The 18,267-nt window shown below is 52.8% G+C and overlaps 2 protein-coding genes across 6 annotated transcripts in view; one reads left to right on the top strand and one right to left on the bottom strand.

Annotated features, from left to right (window-relative positions):
- RAD50 (RAD50 double strand break repair protein) overlaps positions 1 to 18,267 on the bottom strand; it is a 233,741-nt gene that overhangs the window by 147,260 nt on the left and 68,214 nt on the right. The window lies entirely within an intron of this gene.
- IRF1 (interferon regulatory factor 1) lies at positions 3,147 to 11,088 on the top strand. Of its 2 annotated transcripts, XM_004317434.4 has the most exons (10): positions 3,147 to 3,452; positions 4,496 to 4,587; positions 5,866 to 5,965; positions 6,777 to 6,953; positions 7,071 to 7,120; positions 7,229 to 7,361; positions 7,549 to 7,671; positions 8,010 to 8,059; positions 8,915 to 9,050; positions 9,361 to 11,088. In XM_004317434.4, the coding sequence occupies exons 2-10, from the start codon at positions 4,501 to 4,503 to the stop codon at positions 9,471 to 9,473; spliced, it is 969 nt and encodes a 322-aa protein (XP_004317482.3). In that variant the 5' UTR covers positions 3,147 to 3,452; positions 4,496 to 4,500; the 3' UTR covers positions 9,474 to 11,088. The 2 variants fall into 2 exon arrangements, with proteins under 2 accessions (XP_004317482.3, XP_073658613.1); XM_073802512.1 differs by lacking the exon at positions 4,496 to 4,587 and having other exon boundaries at positions 3,148 to 3,452.

The following is an 18,267-nucleotide window of genomic DNA, read 5'->3' as shown; positions in this document are numbered from 1 at the left end:
CAGAGTTAGCAGTGAATTGAATGTGGGGCTAAGGAGTCTGAGGGAACCACAAGGCTCCTGTGTGGACCTGAATGCTAGGGAGATCATCAAAGTTAGGGAGATAAACCTAGTGCAGAGGTGCCTGGAGGGGCAGGCCTGACAGGGAGGGAGTCTCAAGGGGAAGCTGTGGCAACAATAGCCTGAACCTGAAATGTGAAAGCAGGACTTGATTCAGGCAAGGAAGACCAGAAGACCACGAGAGGCAAAGAGGGGAGGAGGATGGCAAAGACTTCACCAGAGAGGGAGCTGGAATTAGGAAGAGAGAAAGCTGCTGGGTCAGTGTGGAATGGGGAGGTCAAAAGTTCTGCTTGCTTGTGTGTGAATCTGTGGATAAGGTTGTAGGGGAACACCCAGAAGGCAGCCAGAGTTTGGGTTTGGAGGTCACCTGCCCAGAGGGGATGGCTGGAATTACAGAAGATGAGTCTTTTGAGTCAGAGAGGGGAAAGGGCCAGCCCTGAATTACTAAGAGAAACCTGAAAAGAACAAGATATATTCTGTCCAGCTTCCCAAGGAATGTGTGATACATCTTAGAATGGGATTCATCAAGAACAGTTACAATAAAAATTTGAGATACTTAAACAGGGGTTAGCTTTATTTCACTGATTTGGAGTATAGCACCCCCAATCATCATAAGCAGATTCTTATAGACTTCAAGATTACATAAGAATCCCTAAAGTTAAAAGTAAAAAAAAAAAAAGGCAAAGAACACTTCAAAAATGTAAATGACAATTTCACTGGTAAATACTAACCCTGGGGAATTTCTCCTTAGCAAAAAATTATGATGTGCGCAAAGATTTAGCTACATAGTGCTGTTTGTATTATGAAAAAATGGAAATAACCTAAATGTCCTACAATAGGGGATTAATTGGGTAAATTTTTATTTAACCTTATGATAGAATAATATGCACCCATTACAAATGATATTGCAGAAGTACATTTCATGACACAGAAAGATGCACATTGTAGATATATATATACAGATGGTTATGAACTAAAATAAAGTTCTTGTTTTAAAGCACTTTTTACACTCTCCTGCTGCCTTCACAGGGTCAATTCCTCAGACCACATGAAATGCAAACTTCATTTCCCTAATCTCACTCTGAATTCTCCAGTGGCTATGTCAGGTTCTTAGGGGTAGGACAAGCACCCAGTTGCTGCACAGAGAACAGACTTCGCAACTCAGGAGCCACTTGTTTTCTGCTCTTCTTGCTCAGAAGGTCTTGGTTTCTGTAGTGCATTCCCACTCCCTTCTGTCACTTAAAGCACTCCAACCCTTCTGCCCCCTTCCAGGGCCTCAGCACCTTCCATTTTGCTTAACACCCAGCTAGGCTCATTCCTCACAGTTTTCCTGCCTTTCTGCCTCTCCTGGCTCCTGCACCCATCAGTATCTGGGAGACAGCTCTGACCCATTCCTGTTGGTTTCCTGGGAACCAAGCTTGGTCTTAGTCACAGCATCAGATTCTGGTGCACCATTATTGGATTGACCCATCCATTTCCTCTGTGGGAAGGAAGCTCTAGTGTGACTGACAGGTGGAATGCTACATCAATGTGTCTGTTTATAGCCTGCCACATTGCAACTGGGGGCCACTATGGAGGGAGGGCTGGGGTGACAGGAGTGACACAACCAACCCGGCCTGGAAGAGTGATTTACCTCTGAATCAGCAGCTTGATGGGGTTGAAGGAAGAAGCCTGCTGTGCCAGAGTTCTAGATAGAAAAATGAACACTCAGCCCAGCGTCTAGAAGTACAAGTAGGTCAAGGTCTAGTTGTAAGCCCAAGAGTTAAATAGCTTCCATTCCCAAGGGGCCTGGGACCTGGGCTCCCCAATCCTTTGGCTAGACCCAAGACCTTGGTCAGACCTAAGCAATTCCCCCATGTTGCCCAGAATGTCTCTGGGCCAAGCTCTGAGGGCCCAGAGATGACACTAATGCTGCCACCGAGGGGCTCCCATGCAAGGGCCACATGAGACTGCGGAGGTGGCCTAAGGCAAGAAGTGCTAGGAGGAGCCAAGGTTAGCCCACACCCACCTCAACTCAGCAGTCCTGGCTTCTCTGAAACCCTTCTCCCTTTGTGGGGCAGTCCCTAGGGTGTAGAAGGAGAAGCAGAAGAGGCCTCCCCCGGTCACTATTAGACTCTGGGCAGGGACCTCGCAAACCACGCATCATCTGCTGCCGAAGTAGGGCATGATGCTTTACAGACATCATCTCTCTGTCACTGTAAACCAGCAAGGTAGGGCTATCGTTATTTTGTAGTTGAGGAAACAGGTCCCTAGTCCATTGGCAGGCTGCGCTAGCAGCGGCCAAGCTGCGATTTCCTCTTGTCCTGGCAGCCCCAAGCAGGGAAGGCTTTCCTTTACTTCTCCAGGGAAGGTGAATGACCTGGAGGTGGGTCATCCCTCAAAAAGGGGGCAGTTTGAGAGCCAAAACCCTCCCTTCTTCTTCTTTTTTTTTTTTTTTTTTTTTTTTTTGCGGTACGCGGGCCTCTCACTGTCGTGGCCTCTCCCGTTGCGGAGCACAGGCTCCGGACGCGCAGGCTCAGAGGCCATGGCTCACGGGCCCAGCCGCTCCGCGGCATGTGGGATCTTCCCGGACCGGGGCACGAACCCGTGTCCCCTGTATCGGCAGGCGGACTCTCAACCACTGCGCCACCAGGGAAGCCCAACCCTCTATTCTAGACACCCCATTAACGGGCTTGAGGAAGCAGGTTAGTTTTCCGGGGATTCAGTCCTGGCGTCCACTCTGAAGAAAGCGCAGGTGCGCGGGTGACCCCCTCACCGGGGCTGGGGAGATAGGTGTCCCCATCCCCAGGAAAGGAGGGCAAGGAGATGGACAGAGGAGCTAGCAGGCTGGGGGAGTGCGGAGTGAGGTGAGTAACTATGGGCCAGGGGCGTTTGACTTTCCAGGACAGCTTTCTCCTGGGCTAGCTGGTATGGGGGTGGAGTGGGAGCCGGCGGGGCGGGCCCGCGTTCGCCCCGGGGCGGCGGCGCCAGGCCGGAGGGGGTGGGGAGGGGCAGCCGCCCTGTACTTCCCCTTCGCCGCTAGCTCTACAACAGCCTGATTTCCCCGAAATGATGAGGCGGCGCTGGCCAATGGGCGCCCTCGCGGCTCTTTAGGAGGCGGGGCCCGGCCTGGGCTGGGGGAATCCCGCTAAGTGTTTAGATTTCTCGCCGGCGCCGCTACCCCGGCAGAGCGCGCCACTCCTTCGTCGAGGCAGGACGTGCGACCGATCCGGGCGGAGCAGAGGCCAGCGGGAGCCGAGCCAAGCCGAGGCCAGCCGTGCCCAGCGGCTCCGCGACCCAGGCATCCTCTGCCTTCTCCCCGCTCCCACCAAGAATCGCGCTCCCCGCGCCCGCTTAGCAGCCCTCACCGCGCCGGGACCCTCGGGCGCCGCCGCTGAAAAGCGCTTGAAGCCGAGGTGAGCCCGCCTTCGACGCAAGGGGCACCGGTGGCGTCGAACAAAAGCGTGCGGGGCATCAGGAAGTGGGGGACGAAAACCCCAGCCGGGAGAGTGGCGGGCTCGCGGCGTGGCCTGGGCCCCCGCGCGGACTCGGGAAGGCGCTGAAGGAGCGGCAAGCAGCTGCGCGGGGAGGGCGGGCCGCGGCGTGGACCGCCCACCCGGCCGAGGTTGCCCGACCCCGGCCACTGCCGCAGCTCTGTGTGCGCGAAGCCGCTGGCGGCCTCTGGGTGGCCCTGTGTGTTGGTTGCGCGCATCCACGAGCAGTGCGGGGGACTCGAGTGTATGTCGGCGCGTGGGCGCCCTTTGCTCCCGGCGCCGGCTTTCGGCGGTCGCAGCTCGCGCCCAGGCCCCAGGTTTCAGGTTGTCTATGCAGGTGGCGGGGCCTGGGGCTTGCTGCCCTGGATGGTTGGAGGACCTCCCGGGACCGCGGGAAGAGGCGCCACAGGTGTTCCTTGGGCCACTTCGCCCGAGGAGGGGAACCAGGCCGGAAGGGTTGGCGTCCGGGCCTCTACACTGTGACTGTCAGGGAGGCGTAGAATAGATTTGGGGGGGGGGGGAGTGTCCAGGATGTAGGGTGACTGCTTGTCCATTAGGGAAGGTGCACATCTAGTGGCAACAACTCAAGCAGGAAAATTTCTTGGCATCAAGAAAAGAAGCCCCTTGCTTCCCAAAGGATTTGAATTTTGGGAGAAAAGTTCTGGTATTTAGATATCTCTCTGTTTTGTCTCTTTTCCTGAACATAAATCTTGAAACACACATGCATGCCTGTCTCCTCCCAAGACTGTCTAGGAGGGGGTGAGGGAAGAAGCATTTTGCTCAAGATGCTGAAAAGATTTGGAGGGTGGTTTTATTCCAGAGAAAGCCCCCTTCCCCATGATTGTAGTACTTGGTATCTGGACGAGGGGAGGGGAGGGTAATTGAATGACCTGGGGTGGGGCAGGGTAGTGCCTAGGGGCTGCTCAACAGACTCCAAACAGGAGCCTCCTGTCTTCTCTTTACAGCCAACATGCCCATCACTCGGATGCGCATGAGACCCTGGCTAGAGATGCAGATTAATTCCAACCAAATCCCAGGGCTGATCTGGATTAATAAAGTGAGTGTTACTCTTTGGGTTTTTCTGCCACTATTTTAACCCATGTTCTTTAGGGGACCAAAGCTCCAGGTGCAGCTCAAAAAGGGAAGTGATAGGGAGCAGGCAGATGTATTTCCTAGTGGATCCTGCAGGGAGTGTACAAGACCCAGCCAGGGCCCCACTGGCTGACTTCTGCCTGCCTCCCTGGGCATCCACCTGAAGGCACTGACAGTTTTCCAGCAGCAAGATTCTCCCAGCATCTGCAGGGCCAAAGTTCTGGTCTCTCCTGAGGGAGACCTCTACAAGCACACACAACATTCTAGAGGGATCCAGTCAGGCAGATAGGAGACAGAAAAGTGGGCACTGCTGGTAGGAAGGTGACTGGCTCAGCAGTTGACCCAAGAATTAACCTTGCACCAGTTGTCCAGACCCAAGAGGCCTCTTGCTGGTGGTGCACAAAGGACAACATAGACCCTGCAGACTTAGCAGTGATAATAGTATTTATAATAACAACTAATGCTTACTGTACACTTACTATGAGCGAGCATGGCACCATGTTACTTACATTGTGTCATTTAATCCTCAGCATAGCCCTGTGAGGTAGATTCTATTAATATCTCCATTTTCAGATAAGGAAACTGAGGCACTGAGAAGTAGATGATGAGATCACACAAAAAGGGATAAAGTCAAGATGTGAACCTGAGCAGTCTGACTCAAAAATCCATACTGTTAACCACCAGTAATGATAACAGTGAGACCTTAGCTTTTATATTTGTTACTGTGTTTTTTTCATTTCACGGAAGAGAAAACAGTGAGGGACAAAGAGGTATAGTGACAATGCCAGGGTCACACAGGTAGTCATCATCCAAGTCTGGCCCTGAGCTCCCACAGGTATATATGGCCAGGACCCCCTGTGTAGGAGCCAGTGGTCGCAGTTGTCCTGAGCAGCCCCATCTAATGAACTGAGTTCTCACTTCCATGTTGGGGCTGACAAGTCTGAGAGAAGCATCCCAGGGTACTCTGTATGGGTCCTAGCACATCTGTAATAGGCAGAAGGAGGTCTTTGCTGAGCTGATGATGCCCTAGCTCATCAGAACCCAGAGCCCCTTCTGAAAGATCTAGTGATGGAGTAGCCTGTTTAAGCCATTCTCAGGATGGGTCAACCCAAGCCAGATGTCAGGGTGAAAAGGGGAAGTCAGCCTTTTCCCAGATCTGGGGGGCTGGGCAGATTCAGGCCAAAAGCCTGTGGTCTCTGAGCTGACACGGTCTTACATGTATGTGTGCTTGTGTGCTGTATAGGAGGAGATGATCTTCCAGATCCCATGGAAGCACGCTGCCAAGCATGGCTGGGACATCAACAAGGATGCCTGTCTGTTTCGGAGCTGGGCCATTCACACAGGTGTGTGCCCTGGACTCCAGCTTTAAGAGGGGCAGGGAGGAGATAAGGGGAGGCACTTCTCTTAACACAGAGGCTCTTCACTGGGGTCTCTGAGCTCCCTGAGATGTTGTACAGAATTCGGGGGTGGGCAGGGAGCAGACCTGTGTTTTTGGGGAGAGGGTTCATCATTTCAGCATGTTCACAAAGGAGTTTATGAAGCCAAAATCTTAGAAAGTGTGGCTTCTTCATGGAGTTTGTGGCTAGATTAAAGTTCTCCCTGGCAAAAGCAGTTGTGAGCACGGACACTGAAAGAGATCCAGGCCTTCCTTTTTCTTGATGTTGACCAATAGTCCTGGGTCCAAGGCCCCTCTGGTTGGCAGCCTCTTTTTTATCCTTCAGGGATGGGGCTCTTGGCCCATCTCGGACCAGTCAGCCCACCTATCAGTAAATATTCTTTGATGCCTGCTCTGTGTCCATTCCCATGTTAGGAACTATCAAATAAGCCCCAGTCCCTGCCGTCTGGCTGCTGACAGCCAAAGGGAGACTGGGCACGATCTGTGACAAAGATAGCACTTTGGGGCTTGGGCTCTCTAGTGCTTCTGGCTAGGCCCTTTGCTGAGGCTTGCTGGATGTATTTGAGCCAAGTCTGGGCATTTGAGAAGCCCAGGGCCTGCACAAGTGTCACCCAGGAATACCTGCTGGTTTGACCATTGTGGATCTCTGGCAGCATGAGAGCTCAGGGGTACTCTTGTCTTTCTCCTCCCAAGCCAGGGCACAGCTGAGGATCCCCACCTATAGTCCTGATGATACTCTTCACTTTCCTGCCCACTAGGCCGATACAAAGTAGGGGAAAAGGAGCCGGATCCCAAGACATGGAAGGCCAACTTTCGCTGTGCCATGAACTCCCTGCCAGATATCGAGGAGGTGAAGGACCAGAGCAGGAACAAGGGCAGTTCAGCTGTGCGGGTGTACCGGATGCTCCCACCCCTCACCAAGAACCAGAGGAAAGGTATCCAAGGGCTCTGGGTCCTGGGAAAGCCCTCAGGGAGAGAGGGAAGGAGGAAGGAAGTCAGCTGGGGCTGGTATGCCTGCCTGTACCAAGGTTGACAGCCTATCTGCCCCACAGAGAGAAAGTCCAAGTCCAGCCGAGATGCTAAGAGCAAGGCCAAGAAAAAGGTGAGTATGATCCTAAGCAGCTAGCCTTTGGTCACCTGAGAGTCAAGGGTGGGCAGTAGAAGGAGTGCCCCAGCAAGCCTGGGCCTAAGCTTCTTTCTCCTTCTACAGTCATGTGGGGAATCCAGCCCCGATACCTTCTCTGATGGACTCAGCAGCTCCACCCTGCCTGATGACCACAGCAGCTACACAACTCAGGGCTACATGGGGCAGGACTTGGACGTTGAACGGGCCCTTACTCCAGGTAAGGTGGGCCGGGTCTGGCAGGGGACCACATAGGTTGGTGGGATGGCTCTTTCTCTTGGTCTAGGGGGCACCGGGCTTGTAGATGGTGACCTGTTGGAGCAGCCTGCAAGTTGGGGGGGATGCTGGGTGTCCTGGCAAACTAAGAAAGCACACAGCTCTGACCCTCCGTTTCTGTTGTCCTGAAGCACTGTCACCGTGTGCCGTCAGTAGCACCCTCCCCGACTGGCGCATTCCAGTGGAAATTGTGCCAGACAGCACCAGTGACCTGTACAACTTTCAGGTGTCGCCCATGCCCTCCACCTCTGAAGGTTCGTGCCTCCGGGGCCTGGCCTGCCTGCCTGACTGTTGGGATCCAAGGAGGGGTTTCCTGAGGCAGAAAAGATGGTCAGAACTCCACCCGGCACTGAGCTGACTGGTGGGCTGGAGAGAAGAGGGAAGAGGTGGGAAGAGGTGTGGCTTCAGGGTTCAAGAGACTGAGTCACAAGGACAGTGTTCTGTTCTGGAATCTTCATGGAAGGCAGATATCCACTGGGAGGCCAGCGTGTGTGTGCGCATGTGTGAAGGGGTAGGGGGACTTGGTGGGGCTGGCACTGCAGGGTGAGCCTGGCTGACCTCAGCCAACCTCTCTGCTGTTCCCCATCCACAGCTGCAACAGATGAGGATGAGGAAGGGAAGTTAACTGAGGACATCATGAAGGTAAAGCCCCTTCCTTCCTTCTTCAGTGCTCTTTTGAGGTGGCTACTTCTCAGTGAGGGGAGAGAACCAGTGAGAGCTTCCAAGTTGGAGGGTAGGCAGTTGCTGCTGTGACCTGTCTGCTTGCACGGTCCTACAAGTGTCACATCCATGTGGCTGGGGACCACTGACCACTTTGGCTGGTGGGAAAGACACTGTGGAAGTGGGGGCAGGAGGGAGGCTGGGTTTCTGACATGCTGTCCTAGGGCCTCGGATAGCTCTGAGTCAGCCACCATCAGTGCCGGGTCCCTGGCCCGTGTCCTCCGCCCTAACATGCCCCAGTCCTGTTAGTTTGGGAAATGCACATCAGGTTTCAGTAATCAGCCTTTGGGATCTGTAATATGATGGCTTTTCTTTTTTTAAGCAAATTATTCTCCAGGTTTTTTTCTGCTTCAGTTTTTAAAATAAATGTAAAAAAGTTTTTGAAGTAGCTGTACCCAGGCTGTGTTCCATCAGCACAGAAAATGGAGACATGGGCATAGTTCCTTATCTCTACCTGAAATTTCTAGGCATCTTTTCTTGACTTAATATGTGAACCATTGCTTTAAGCCACACTCCCGGTTGGTATGTCCTTACCCAGTTGAGAGGGAAGTCTTGGAGATTCTATGCCAGAAGGTAGATGTGGGAGTGTCAGCCCAGGGCAGACTCTCACCTCCCAGGCCCCTATCCTAACTGCACTCCACGTCTATATCCATTTGAGAATGTGAAAAGGGCCAAGGATGTGATCCTGGCTGGGAAGTGTCGGCTTATTGAAGGCAGGACCAGAGGGTGAGTCTGTACTGGAAGTGAGCCGATGGCTTCTTATTTATCTGTCCCCAGCTCTTGGAGCAGTCAGGGTGGCAGCAGACAAGCGTGGATGGGAAGGGGTACCTGCTCAATGAACCTGGGGCCCAGCCCACCTCTGTCTATGGAGACTTCAGCTGCAAAGAGGAGCCAGAAGTTGACAGCCCTGGGGGTAAGAAGACCCTGGATCCATATGGTTTCTCAAAGAAGGGAAAACCAGGTAGTGGGTGGGGAAGGCTTAGGGGCAGGGCCAGAGAGCAGCAGGGGTAAAGCATCCTTGTTAAATTCATCTGGGTACAGACAGCTTGCAAATTAGCTGCTCCTTCCAGGCCCTCAGGTTTGCCTAAGATTGAGGTTGCCATGCGGCGGACAGCAGAGGCTGCTGTGTCTGTGGCCTTCACGGATAGGGCTGGAGGGTGGGGGGGAGAACACACCTGCCTCCCCACCCCCAATCCTCACACAACCTTCTTCACATCTTCTAGGGTATATTGGGCTGATATCTTCAGATCTGAAGAACATGGACACCAGCTGGCTGGACAGCCTGCTGCCCCCAGTCAGGCTGCCCTCCATCCAGGCCATTCCTTGTGCACCATAGGTGGGCCCCTGGCCCCCTTTTACTTCTCTAGGCAAGCAGGACCTGGCATCATGGCGGCTGTGGTGCAGAGAAGCAGGAATCCTGTGGCCCCTTGATACGATAAAGTGTAACCCCACTGCTGACCAGGGATGGGGCTTTCCTCCTTGGGACAGTGGCCTCTGGGGGTCCGGCAGGCCAGGGTCTGGGCTTGTCTTGTGGGGTAAAGCTGGCCCTGCCTCCTGGGAAGATGGCGTTCTGAGACTGGTGTGTCAGGTGGAGGTCTCAGACGGGAGTCAGCCTCCAGCTTTTCCCTCTGAGCCCAGCTGCCTGGAGAGGGTCTTGCTGTCACTGAGCTGGCCCAAGGGAACGGACCAGTGACCTCAGAAAGCACAGCACCAACTCCAGGGCTGGCTCTGCACTAAGAGACAATTGCACTAAGTGAATCCTGTTCCCAAAGAACCACCTCCCTTCCTAGCTGAGCCCTGGGGACTGTTCCAAAGCCAGTGAAATGTGAAGGAAGAATGGGGTCCTGTGGGGACAGTGCCCCCTCTGCCTCAGAGGAGCTCTGCCCTGCTCCCTGCTTAGGCTGAGGGGATTGTGAAAAAACCTGGCACTTTTTCTTGTGGACCTTGCCACATTTCTGATCAGAGGTGTACACTAACGCTTCCCCCAAGCTCTTGGCCTTTGTGTTTATTTATACTGTGCCTTGCTCTGTACCCACCTGCCCCCTCAGGCAGGCCCCAGCAGCCCCCAGCAGGCCCAGGGAGGCAAGTGTGAGTGTGACTTTTAAAATTGGAAACATCATCTGACCACTAAGTCATGTGTGACCACACATGTACATGTGTGTAAATATGTACATTTGTCTTTTTATAAAATGTTAATTGTTTATAAGTGGTGTGGCCTTTTACTTAGACATAAATTATAGATGATTTTACTTTTTGTAGACACATTCTGATGGACTCATTGTTGGCATCCTGCCTGAGCTTGCCTTTGGGGTGAGCAGTGATGTGCACCTATTGTGAAATCCTTTCAATTATGTTCATGGAGAAGGTGGCAGGAGAAGGGACAGTCATGGCACAGGCATATGCTCATGTAAATATAGTCACTTGCCCATGGCTTTATAGCCAGAGCTATGAGTTGAACTTGGGCTCCTGGGGCCTGGGGAGTGTGCCGTAGACTTGAATGTCCTGCTAAATTCAAATGCAGGTGTACTCAGGTGCTACTCCAAAAAGTTAACAGTTGGCATAGCATGGTCACTGGCAATCAGAACAGACACCAGCCCCCAAAAGGTTCCCGCGACCTGCTGTGCCGCCAAGCAGTACTTGCTGTCCATTTGCTGCAGTGACAGGAATGTTCTGTCTCTGCAGTGTTCACTGCAGTAGGCAGCGGCACACCTACATGTGCTAACCGAACACTTGAAATGTGGCCAGTGCAGTGGAGGAACTGGATTTTTTAATTCTTTTTTTTTTTTTTGTCTGCGCCACGAGGCATGCGGGATCTTAAGTCTCCTGATCAGGAATGGAACCTGTGCCCCCCTGCAGTGGGAGTGTGGAGTGCTAACCACTGGACCACCAGGGAAGTCCCTGGAATTTTATTTATTAAAATTTTAAAAGTCATATGTGGCCAGTGGCTACCATATTGGACAGTACAAGTCGATACTGGATTGGGAGCAGATTTGAGGGGGAGGGCCTGGGGTGGTTGGAGGACACTGGGGACAGGGGCTTGAGGCTAATTTACCTGACTGTTCAAAAGTATTTTACTATTTTGACAGCCAATAATAACTGGTGCTGAATACCAGCCTGCAGTGTGCTGTGAAACAGCTCCATGTACAAATGTGTTAGGAAAACCGTGGATGACCTTACGTGAAGCAGGCTTCCTTCTTCCACATCTTTTCAGGGTTCTGGCTGGGCTAATAGAGATTCACAGCATCTCTGTGAAGGGATATCTTTGATCAGAACAGTGTTTCTGAAAACCACAGGTTGGGAATCACTGATATATTGGCAATGAAGGGTCTCAGATAAGAACCAAGTCACAGTGTCTGAGAGGCAGAGATCTGGAAGTAGGCTTTTCTCATTTCCCTCCACAGTCTGGCCCTGGGGCTAAACAGCACCCAAAGCAGTAGGCAGGCTGGCCAAGGGGAGCCAGCAGGCATCACTAGCATCGTCTAGGGAATGAGGCCATGGCAGTGAAGGGGTCACTCAGGGACACCAAGCCGTGTGGACACATCTTCCATATTCTTGGTCCCAGACACCCCCTTGTAGGGCCTAGCCACCTGGAAGGAGTGTGGGAGAGAGAAGGCTGAGTGAGAAAATAATGAAAAAACTGGAAAATGGGCGAAGTTCAGTCAGACTTGCTCTGCAAAGCTTGGGAAGTATTGTTCCCTGAACGGCAGGTGGCCCTCCTGCTGGGTAGACATTCTGTTTGGATGCCTGGATAGACCAGCCTCAAGCACTGTCCATCAGAAGATCCACCTGGATTTTTCAAGAGTTAGCATCATCTGGGGGCCAAAGGGGAGGGATAAGATGACTATTCCCAGCTCTTGCAGGGCCCCACCCTTACTGAGGAAAATAGGATGGGGAGGCTAGCCTCCTATGGCTTCTAACTGGGGGCTTGGTAAGGTCTTCTAGTGCGTGGCTTTTCCAGCTAAGGATGGTTGGGAGTGGTGTGAAGCCAGGTAGAGTAGACCCAGGAGGGGTGGGGAGGAAGGGAGGCAACCCAGAGCAAACAGCGGGGACTGCTTCTGACTTCTCTCCTCTTGTCCTTTGATGTATTCCCTGACAGAGTAGGCAGTGGATATGTTGAAGTCCCAGGCAGGTGTGGAAATCTCTCAAGTTCTAATATGCAAAGTTCATCACTTGTAAGTTACCAAAATGGGAGAGGAATTCCATCAGTGAGGTCCTAATCTCTAGAGCCAAGACGGAGTCCTGGTCTCTAACTCTTCTTACCCTAGGCATCCGAAACAATTGGAACCAACTCCTTGGAATGTCCAGGGAGGGACCCCAAAAACCTACCCCTCCCCATCACAAGGGAGCTGAATCCTAAGGACCAGACATGAAGGAGTAGTGTGGGATGGAGCCAGATTTTCCAGGATGGTGAGCTGTCTCACCACACCCCACCATGGACCTCAGCCCATGCCTGACAAGAGTAACAGTAAAGTCCAAATGCTCACCTAAGGATGGCAGCTGATACTAACTCATTAGACAAACAGTGCCTGAAATGAAGCAACATCAGTATAATCGGTGTCAGATTTGGGCATAATAAATTCATTCGAAGAATCTGCCAATGCTTTTGTGGCTCACTCCCAAGAATTTCAGTTTAAGTGCTAATGGTAGAAGCTCTTGGCTGAGGGACTAGGAGTTCATTGAAAGACCTGTTTCGCTGGGGTTGTGATAACATCATTGTCATGAAGGACCACTTTCCAATGGGGTAAACCGGCAACGTGGGGCTCAGGCACACCAGCTAGAACTCCTGCCCTACCAAGTCTATAGATGTTCAAGGGCATTTCTGGTTAGTAATAGGAGTTCCCTTGCCTTACTCCAAAGGTGTCACTTTAATTGGGCTGTTACTCATTCAGCTTACTTGGCAATAGGAAGGAAGCTAGAGGCTAATATGCTAGCTTCCCATACAAAGGCTCATGGTGGCAGAAGACCTTTAGGGAAGACATGCAAACCATCCCTTCTTGATATATCAGTATTCAGCATCTTTCAGTGCACTGTGTGCAAGATAAGCGCATCCTCAGATCTCTCTGCAAGCCTTGGGTGGGGACTGCCAAAGACAGAACTGAAGTCTTGGAAAAAGTCTTGGGCCTGGTTGGAGGTGAAGTCCTTTCCTCTGCAAGTGATGCCCCCAGGCTGGTGGGGCCGGGTCATACCCAGGCTGTCATTCTCTGGGACCACTGGGTGTTCTTTCACATGATTTGCACACATCCAAAAATCCTTGTATTAGTGGGGTACAGGATTCCTCAGCAGCCCTGTTGGAGCACCCAGGAAGCTTTTGTCTGTCAGACGTAACGCCCTTTCTTAATCTGGGCACAGCTAACCCTCCCATCATGAGAATGTTTGAAATTCATCAGAACTCTGCACTAACCTTTCCCCACTTATGCCAGCAGTCACGGGGGCAGAGGCTTGGAGGGTGAATGAGGAGCTCATGTACTTCCTTTTCCAGGAGTCAAAGTACTGGGCAGAATAAGACTTGTCTTTGTCAGCCAGGGCTCACTTGTGAGTCCAAGTCTAAGGCAGCACAAGGGCATAGCTGGTTGGCTACCTGGTTTTCCTAGCTCCAGGCAGCTCCCAAGAGACCCATTTCTGCTGACTTCCTAGGGGTGGGGAGTTGTAAAAGAACCCCCCACTTCTGCAGGCTCAACGGTGAGGCAGGCCTACGGAGTCTGTGCTGGGTTGAATTTCAATTGGGGAGATACCGGAGGCAATGAGGCAAGGACATGAGGGCTGAGTACAAGGGGAGAGACAGACATTCACCCACCACACCATCCCTCATCCAGCTTCACGAGCTCAGAAAGGAGCAGAACTGAAAAGGACCTCACAGTCCAGCTGGATGATGACAACACAGCCTTGAGTGCTCACTTTGCATCAGGCACTGTGCCAAGCACCCTGTATACACCATGGCACTGGCACCCCACCACAGCCCCTGTTCACAGACACGGAAACCAGAGCTCAACCAGCACAAGGTGCTTGTCCAGGATGATTCAGTTAATCAGTATGGGGCCTGGATTCCAACCCACATCTGTCTGTGCCCGGAACCCAGGCTGTTTCCACGATGTCAGGCTGCCCACAGAGGAGGAAACTGAGGCCTGGGGAAGAAGTTTGGAAGAGCTTGCTTGGGACAGCTAGCACCTCGTGCCGAAAAAGCATTTGGGGACACAGAGGGAAGGTAGCAAAAGCTGCAGCTGCTCTGGACACTGTGTGGGACCCCTCCCTTCAGCTCCCTGCCCTCACCCCAGGCAACATGGCTCGGCGGCTACAGGCCCCAGGGCCCTGGTGAGGTGAGTTTTGACTTGATCCTAAAGGGAGGCGATGCAAATGCCCTAGAGGCCACCTGCAGTTCACTGGGTGGGGCCCCCAGGGGGCGGAACAGACAGGCCGGTAACTTGGCTTCAATGTAGGGGGCACCTCAGCCACGCATGTCCGTTTGTGAACCAGCTCCCAGCTCCAGGGGACTCTGGCCTGCTAGGCTTTATCTCAGCTCTAGGGATCAAAAAGGACTTTTTCAGCTGCGTTTCTGTCTGAGCAAGGCAACGGGGTCTCTCTCGTTCTCCTGCTTTAAATCAGACCCTTTGTTGAGTCCTGGGATCCTCAGAGATCTGGACTCTGGGTAACTGTATGAGCCAAGCCCATCAAGGGTGCATCCTAACTCACAGCCACAAGGCTGGAGCCACCCTCTGCCTGTTTTGAGTCTAATCCTGGCTTCCTGGTCCCTGAGAAAACCCAGCGCCCCTGGCAGCTGGCTGGTTGCTGCCTTACATCAGGTGGGCTCTCAGACTCACTGGCAGGTTTCCTTCAGGGAAGGCCTCCCCCACCCTCCAGACTCTGCTGAGAGGAAGCAAGGGTGGCTCTCACTTTCATTCCCGGCCATATGCCTTGGATTGGCCTGGGTCCTTCTACGTCTCTCCCATCCCTTTTTCCTTACCATCCAGGTGGATACGGGGTGTCTGGCTCTACTATCAACTTCTCCCTCACGCTGCCCATCCTGAATCCGCCGGGATTAGGGCAGGTGCAGTGAGTTCTTCCACAGCAGTTAAAAATATTCAGCCACACCTTTGCTCAGACAGGTGAAGGGGTACGCTAGGGATCATAGTTCAGGAGCAAAGTAAGCAGCCCAGGCCACATGAGCCCTGGGGTGGGGGCAGGGGGAATCGTGTGCCAGGTTTCTCTGAGAAAGCTGACTTCATGGAACGAGCAAGTTGTTCGGTTGTGTGGAGCTGGTGTTTAGGGATCTGGGGTGAACAGGGAGGGAGGGAGTCATTAGGGCAGAATAGCAATTACTTTCCTTAAAACTGAGAAAAAGTCAAGAAGTCCTTTCACGTTGCCCATACGACCGCGATGGTGAACTGGGGTGAGGGCTGCTGCCCTTGCCTGTGGGAGGTGAAGGGTGGTTGCCTCTGCTGGGGACTCAGGGCTCCCCTTCTGGTGCTCCTTCTGGGCTTGCCAGGGTGAGGGCTGAGCTCCTAGGTGTGTGGGGTGGGGTGTGGCAGAGGAGGGCCTGAAGGGTGTCCAAACTTCTAAGACTCAGAACAGCGTCTGAGAACAGTTCATCACCACCCTTCTGTCATGCACTGGCAAGCAGCCAGAGTTCTCCTCCTAGGAGACCATCTGCCCCCACTTTGGGGGCCTGCCTCAGGACACTTGGGAGGACCCCAGTTTTGGTCTCTGGCCAGACTGAGACACATGCAATGCAGTCCCGGGGCCCTCCTGTATCTGACAGCTCACACAGGCAAAACCTCACCAGCCAGTGCCCGTCCCCTTCCTGTCTGCTACTCCCCACATGCCCAACCTCTCCAACCAGACTGGAAGCTCCTCAGAGGCAAGCAGCTCATCTCCTCCATATTCTCACAGAAGGAGAGCCTGCTCAGGCAGGATTGGCACTTGAGAACATCTCTTGCAAAACGCTGGGTCAGCAAAGCCCTGCAGTTAGCATCTGCTCACCTTCTCTACCCACTGTCCACCTGGCTTTTCTGAGTCCTTCCTTGGGGGACAATCCAGGCTGGACTCTGGAGTGCAGGGAGAAGGCTGAGAGACAGGGAAGGCACAGAGTGGTAACTAGCTCTGACCCTGCAGTAGAGCCTTGGGCAGAATGGGCCATGACCAACCAGCCCAGAACAAAAGCCACTGTGTCCCACGACATGCAGCACAACCCATCTGTGTCCCTCAGCAGGACTGCTGGGGATGGAAGTCTGAGTCATTAATTACTTTCTTTTATTAAAAATGTACACAAGTAAAAGGAACATGGTTTAATTGTACAGAGTAAGAAATACAGATAAGTAAATAGAAACATTAATTAAAGCCACCTGCAATACACCACCCAAAAGTAATCATGCTATTAAATGTTTAGAAATCGGGTACAAACACAATTCTTCACCCCCCCCCCCCCCCCGTGCATATATTTAGGAGCTCTGTCCCATGCAGATACAGGCATGGGTCCAGGAACACTGCAAGCAGAGATCTATACTTCCCCGGCACTCGCTTGGGGCCCTTCCCCAGCCCCCAGATCTCTCTGCTCCCAGATACCGTGCAGAGGTTGGCATCCAAGAGTCCAAAGGGCTAGCCATCCAGGCTGACAAAGTAATCTATAGTAGATTAGGAGGGGCAAAGGGCCTTGGAGGCAGGATACCAACTATCCCAGTTTGCTCAGGACAGATGAGTTTCCTGGGATGTGGGAATTTTCATTGCTAGAACTGAGAGAGTCCTGGGCAAACTGGGGTGAGTTGGTCCCCCTACTTGGAGGACCAAAGGCCTTGTCCAGCCCCTCCTTCTCTGCACTGCCCACTGGCCCTCCTACTGGGTCTTATATCCCTGGGGACCTCAGCAGGCAGCTCAGGGACAGAGGCTCTGCAGGGCCCACTGCTTCCACAGGCTCCCACAAAGTTCCAGCCTGAGGCCCAGGAAAGGAGTGGGAAAAGGGAATGAGTAAAGGCAGACAGGCAGTCATACTGAGGAAAGGGGCCAGGTGACCTCTGGCTGTCAAGGGCAGCCAGGGATGCTGAGGTGGAGGGACTTCAGTGTCTGGCTGCCTGCCCCTCCAGGCCTGGAGCTTCCCTTAGAATTCAGTGCCTTAGTTCTCAGAGGCCCCAGTCCTTGGAAGCCCTACGGTCTTTGGGTGGGAGGTGCTCAGCCCCCAGGGCTTCCCAGAGCCCTGCTGCATCCAGCCTTGCATCCCCCCTCGTCCATGTCCACACGTGTTGGCACTTCCTGCCTAGCCCATCTCCACCCAAGACTGGGCACAGAGCATGGGAAAAGAGGAATCCAGGACAGGTTGAGCTGAGTGAGGAGCAGAAAAGGTGGGAGGGGACCTAGGCATAAAGGACCTCTCCTAATAAGGGTGGGCACATCCTGACTGTGGTCTGGCCCGGCCTGCTTTCTATGCCTGATAATGGAGCCCTTGGAGAACCCAGAGGAGTAGGCAGAATAATGGTCCATGGTGGCATAAAGATGTCCACATCCTAATGCATGGAATCTGTGACATGGCAATGGGGAGTGAGGTTGCTAATTAGCTCACTTTAAAATAAAGAGATTGGGCTTCCCTGGTGGCGCAGTGGTTGAGAGTCCACCTGCCGATGCAGGGGACGCGGGTTCGTGCCCTGGTCCGGGAAGATCCCACATGCCGCGGAGCCTGCGCGTCCGGAGCCTGTGCTCCGCATACGGGAGAGGCCAAAACAGTGAGAGGCCCGCGTACCGCAAAAAAATAAAATAAAATAAAATAAAATAAAGAGATTATTCTGGATTATCTGGATGGGTCCAGTGTAATCGCAAGGGTCCTTAAATGAAGAAGGAGACAGAAGAGTCAGAATCAGGGAGGCAGCATTATGTGAAAGACTTGACCAGCCATTGCTGGCTTTGAAGATGGAGGAAGAGGCTACAAGGCAAGGAATGCAGGTGATCTCTAGAAGCTAGCATGGGCGAAGAAGCAGATTCTCTACTGAGTCCCCAGAAGGGAACGCAGCCTGCTGACACCTTGAGTTTAATTCAGTTAAGACCCATTTTGGACTTCTGACCTAGAGAACTGTAAGATAATAAATTTGTGTTGTTTTAAGCCACTTAATTTATGGGAATTTGTTATAGCAGCAATACTGGGATACCACCTG

Source organism: Tursiops truncatus, chromosome 3 (genome assembly GCF_011762595.2).
Source record: "Tursiops truncatus isolate mTurTru1 chromosome 3, mTurTru1.mat.Y, whole genome shotgun sequence".
NCBI classification, from domain to species: Eukaryota; Metazoa; Chordata; class Mammalia; order Artiodactyla; family Delphinidae; genus Tursiops; species Tursiops truncatus.
This window is presented reverse-complemented; position numbering and strand designations above follow the sequence as displayed.

What these genes read in the sequence shown, in the direction of transcription:
- IRF1 (XM_004317434.4), top strand. Translation starts at nt 4,501, where the DNA reads ATGCCCATCACTCGGATGCGCATGAGACCCTGGCTAGAGATGCAGATT. An exon ending in AGAGCAAGGCCAAGAAAAAG is followed by an intron (nt 7,121 to 7,228) that starts GTGAGTATGATC and finishes CTCCTTCTACAG; the next exon opens with TCATGTGGGGAATCCAGCCC. An exon ending in TAACTGAGGACATCATGAAG is followed by an intron (nt 8,060 to 8,914) that starts GTAAAGCCCCTT and finishes ATCTGTCCCCAG; the next exon opens with CTCTTGGAGCAGTCAGGGTG.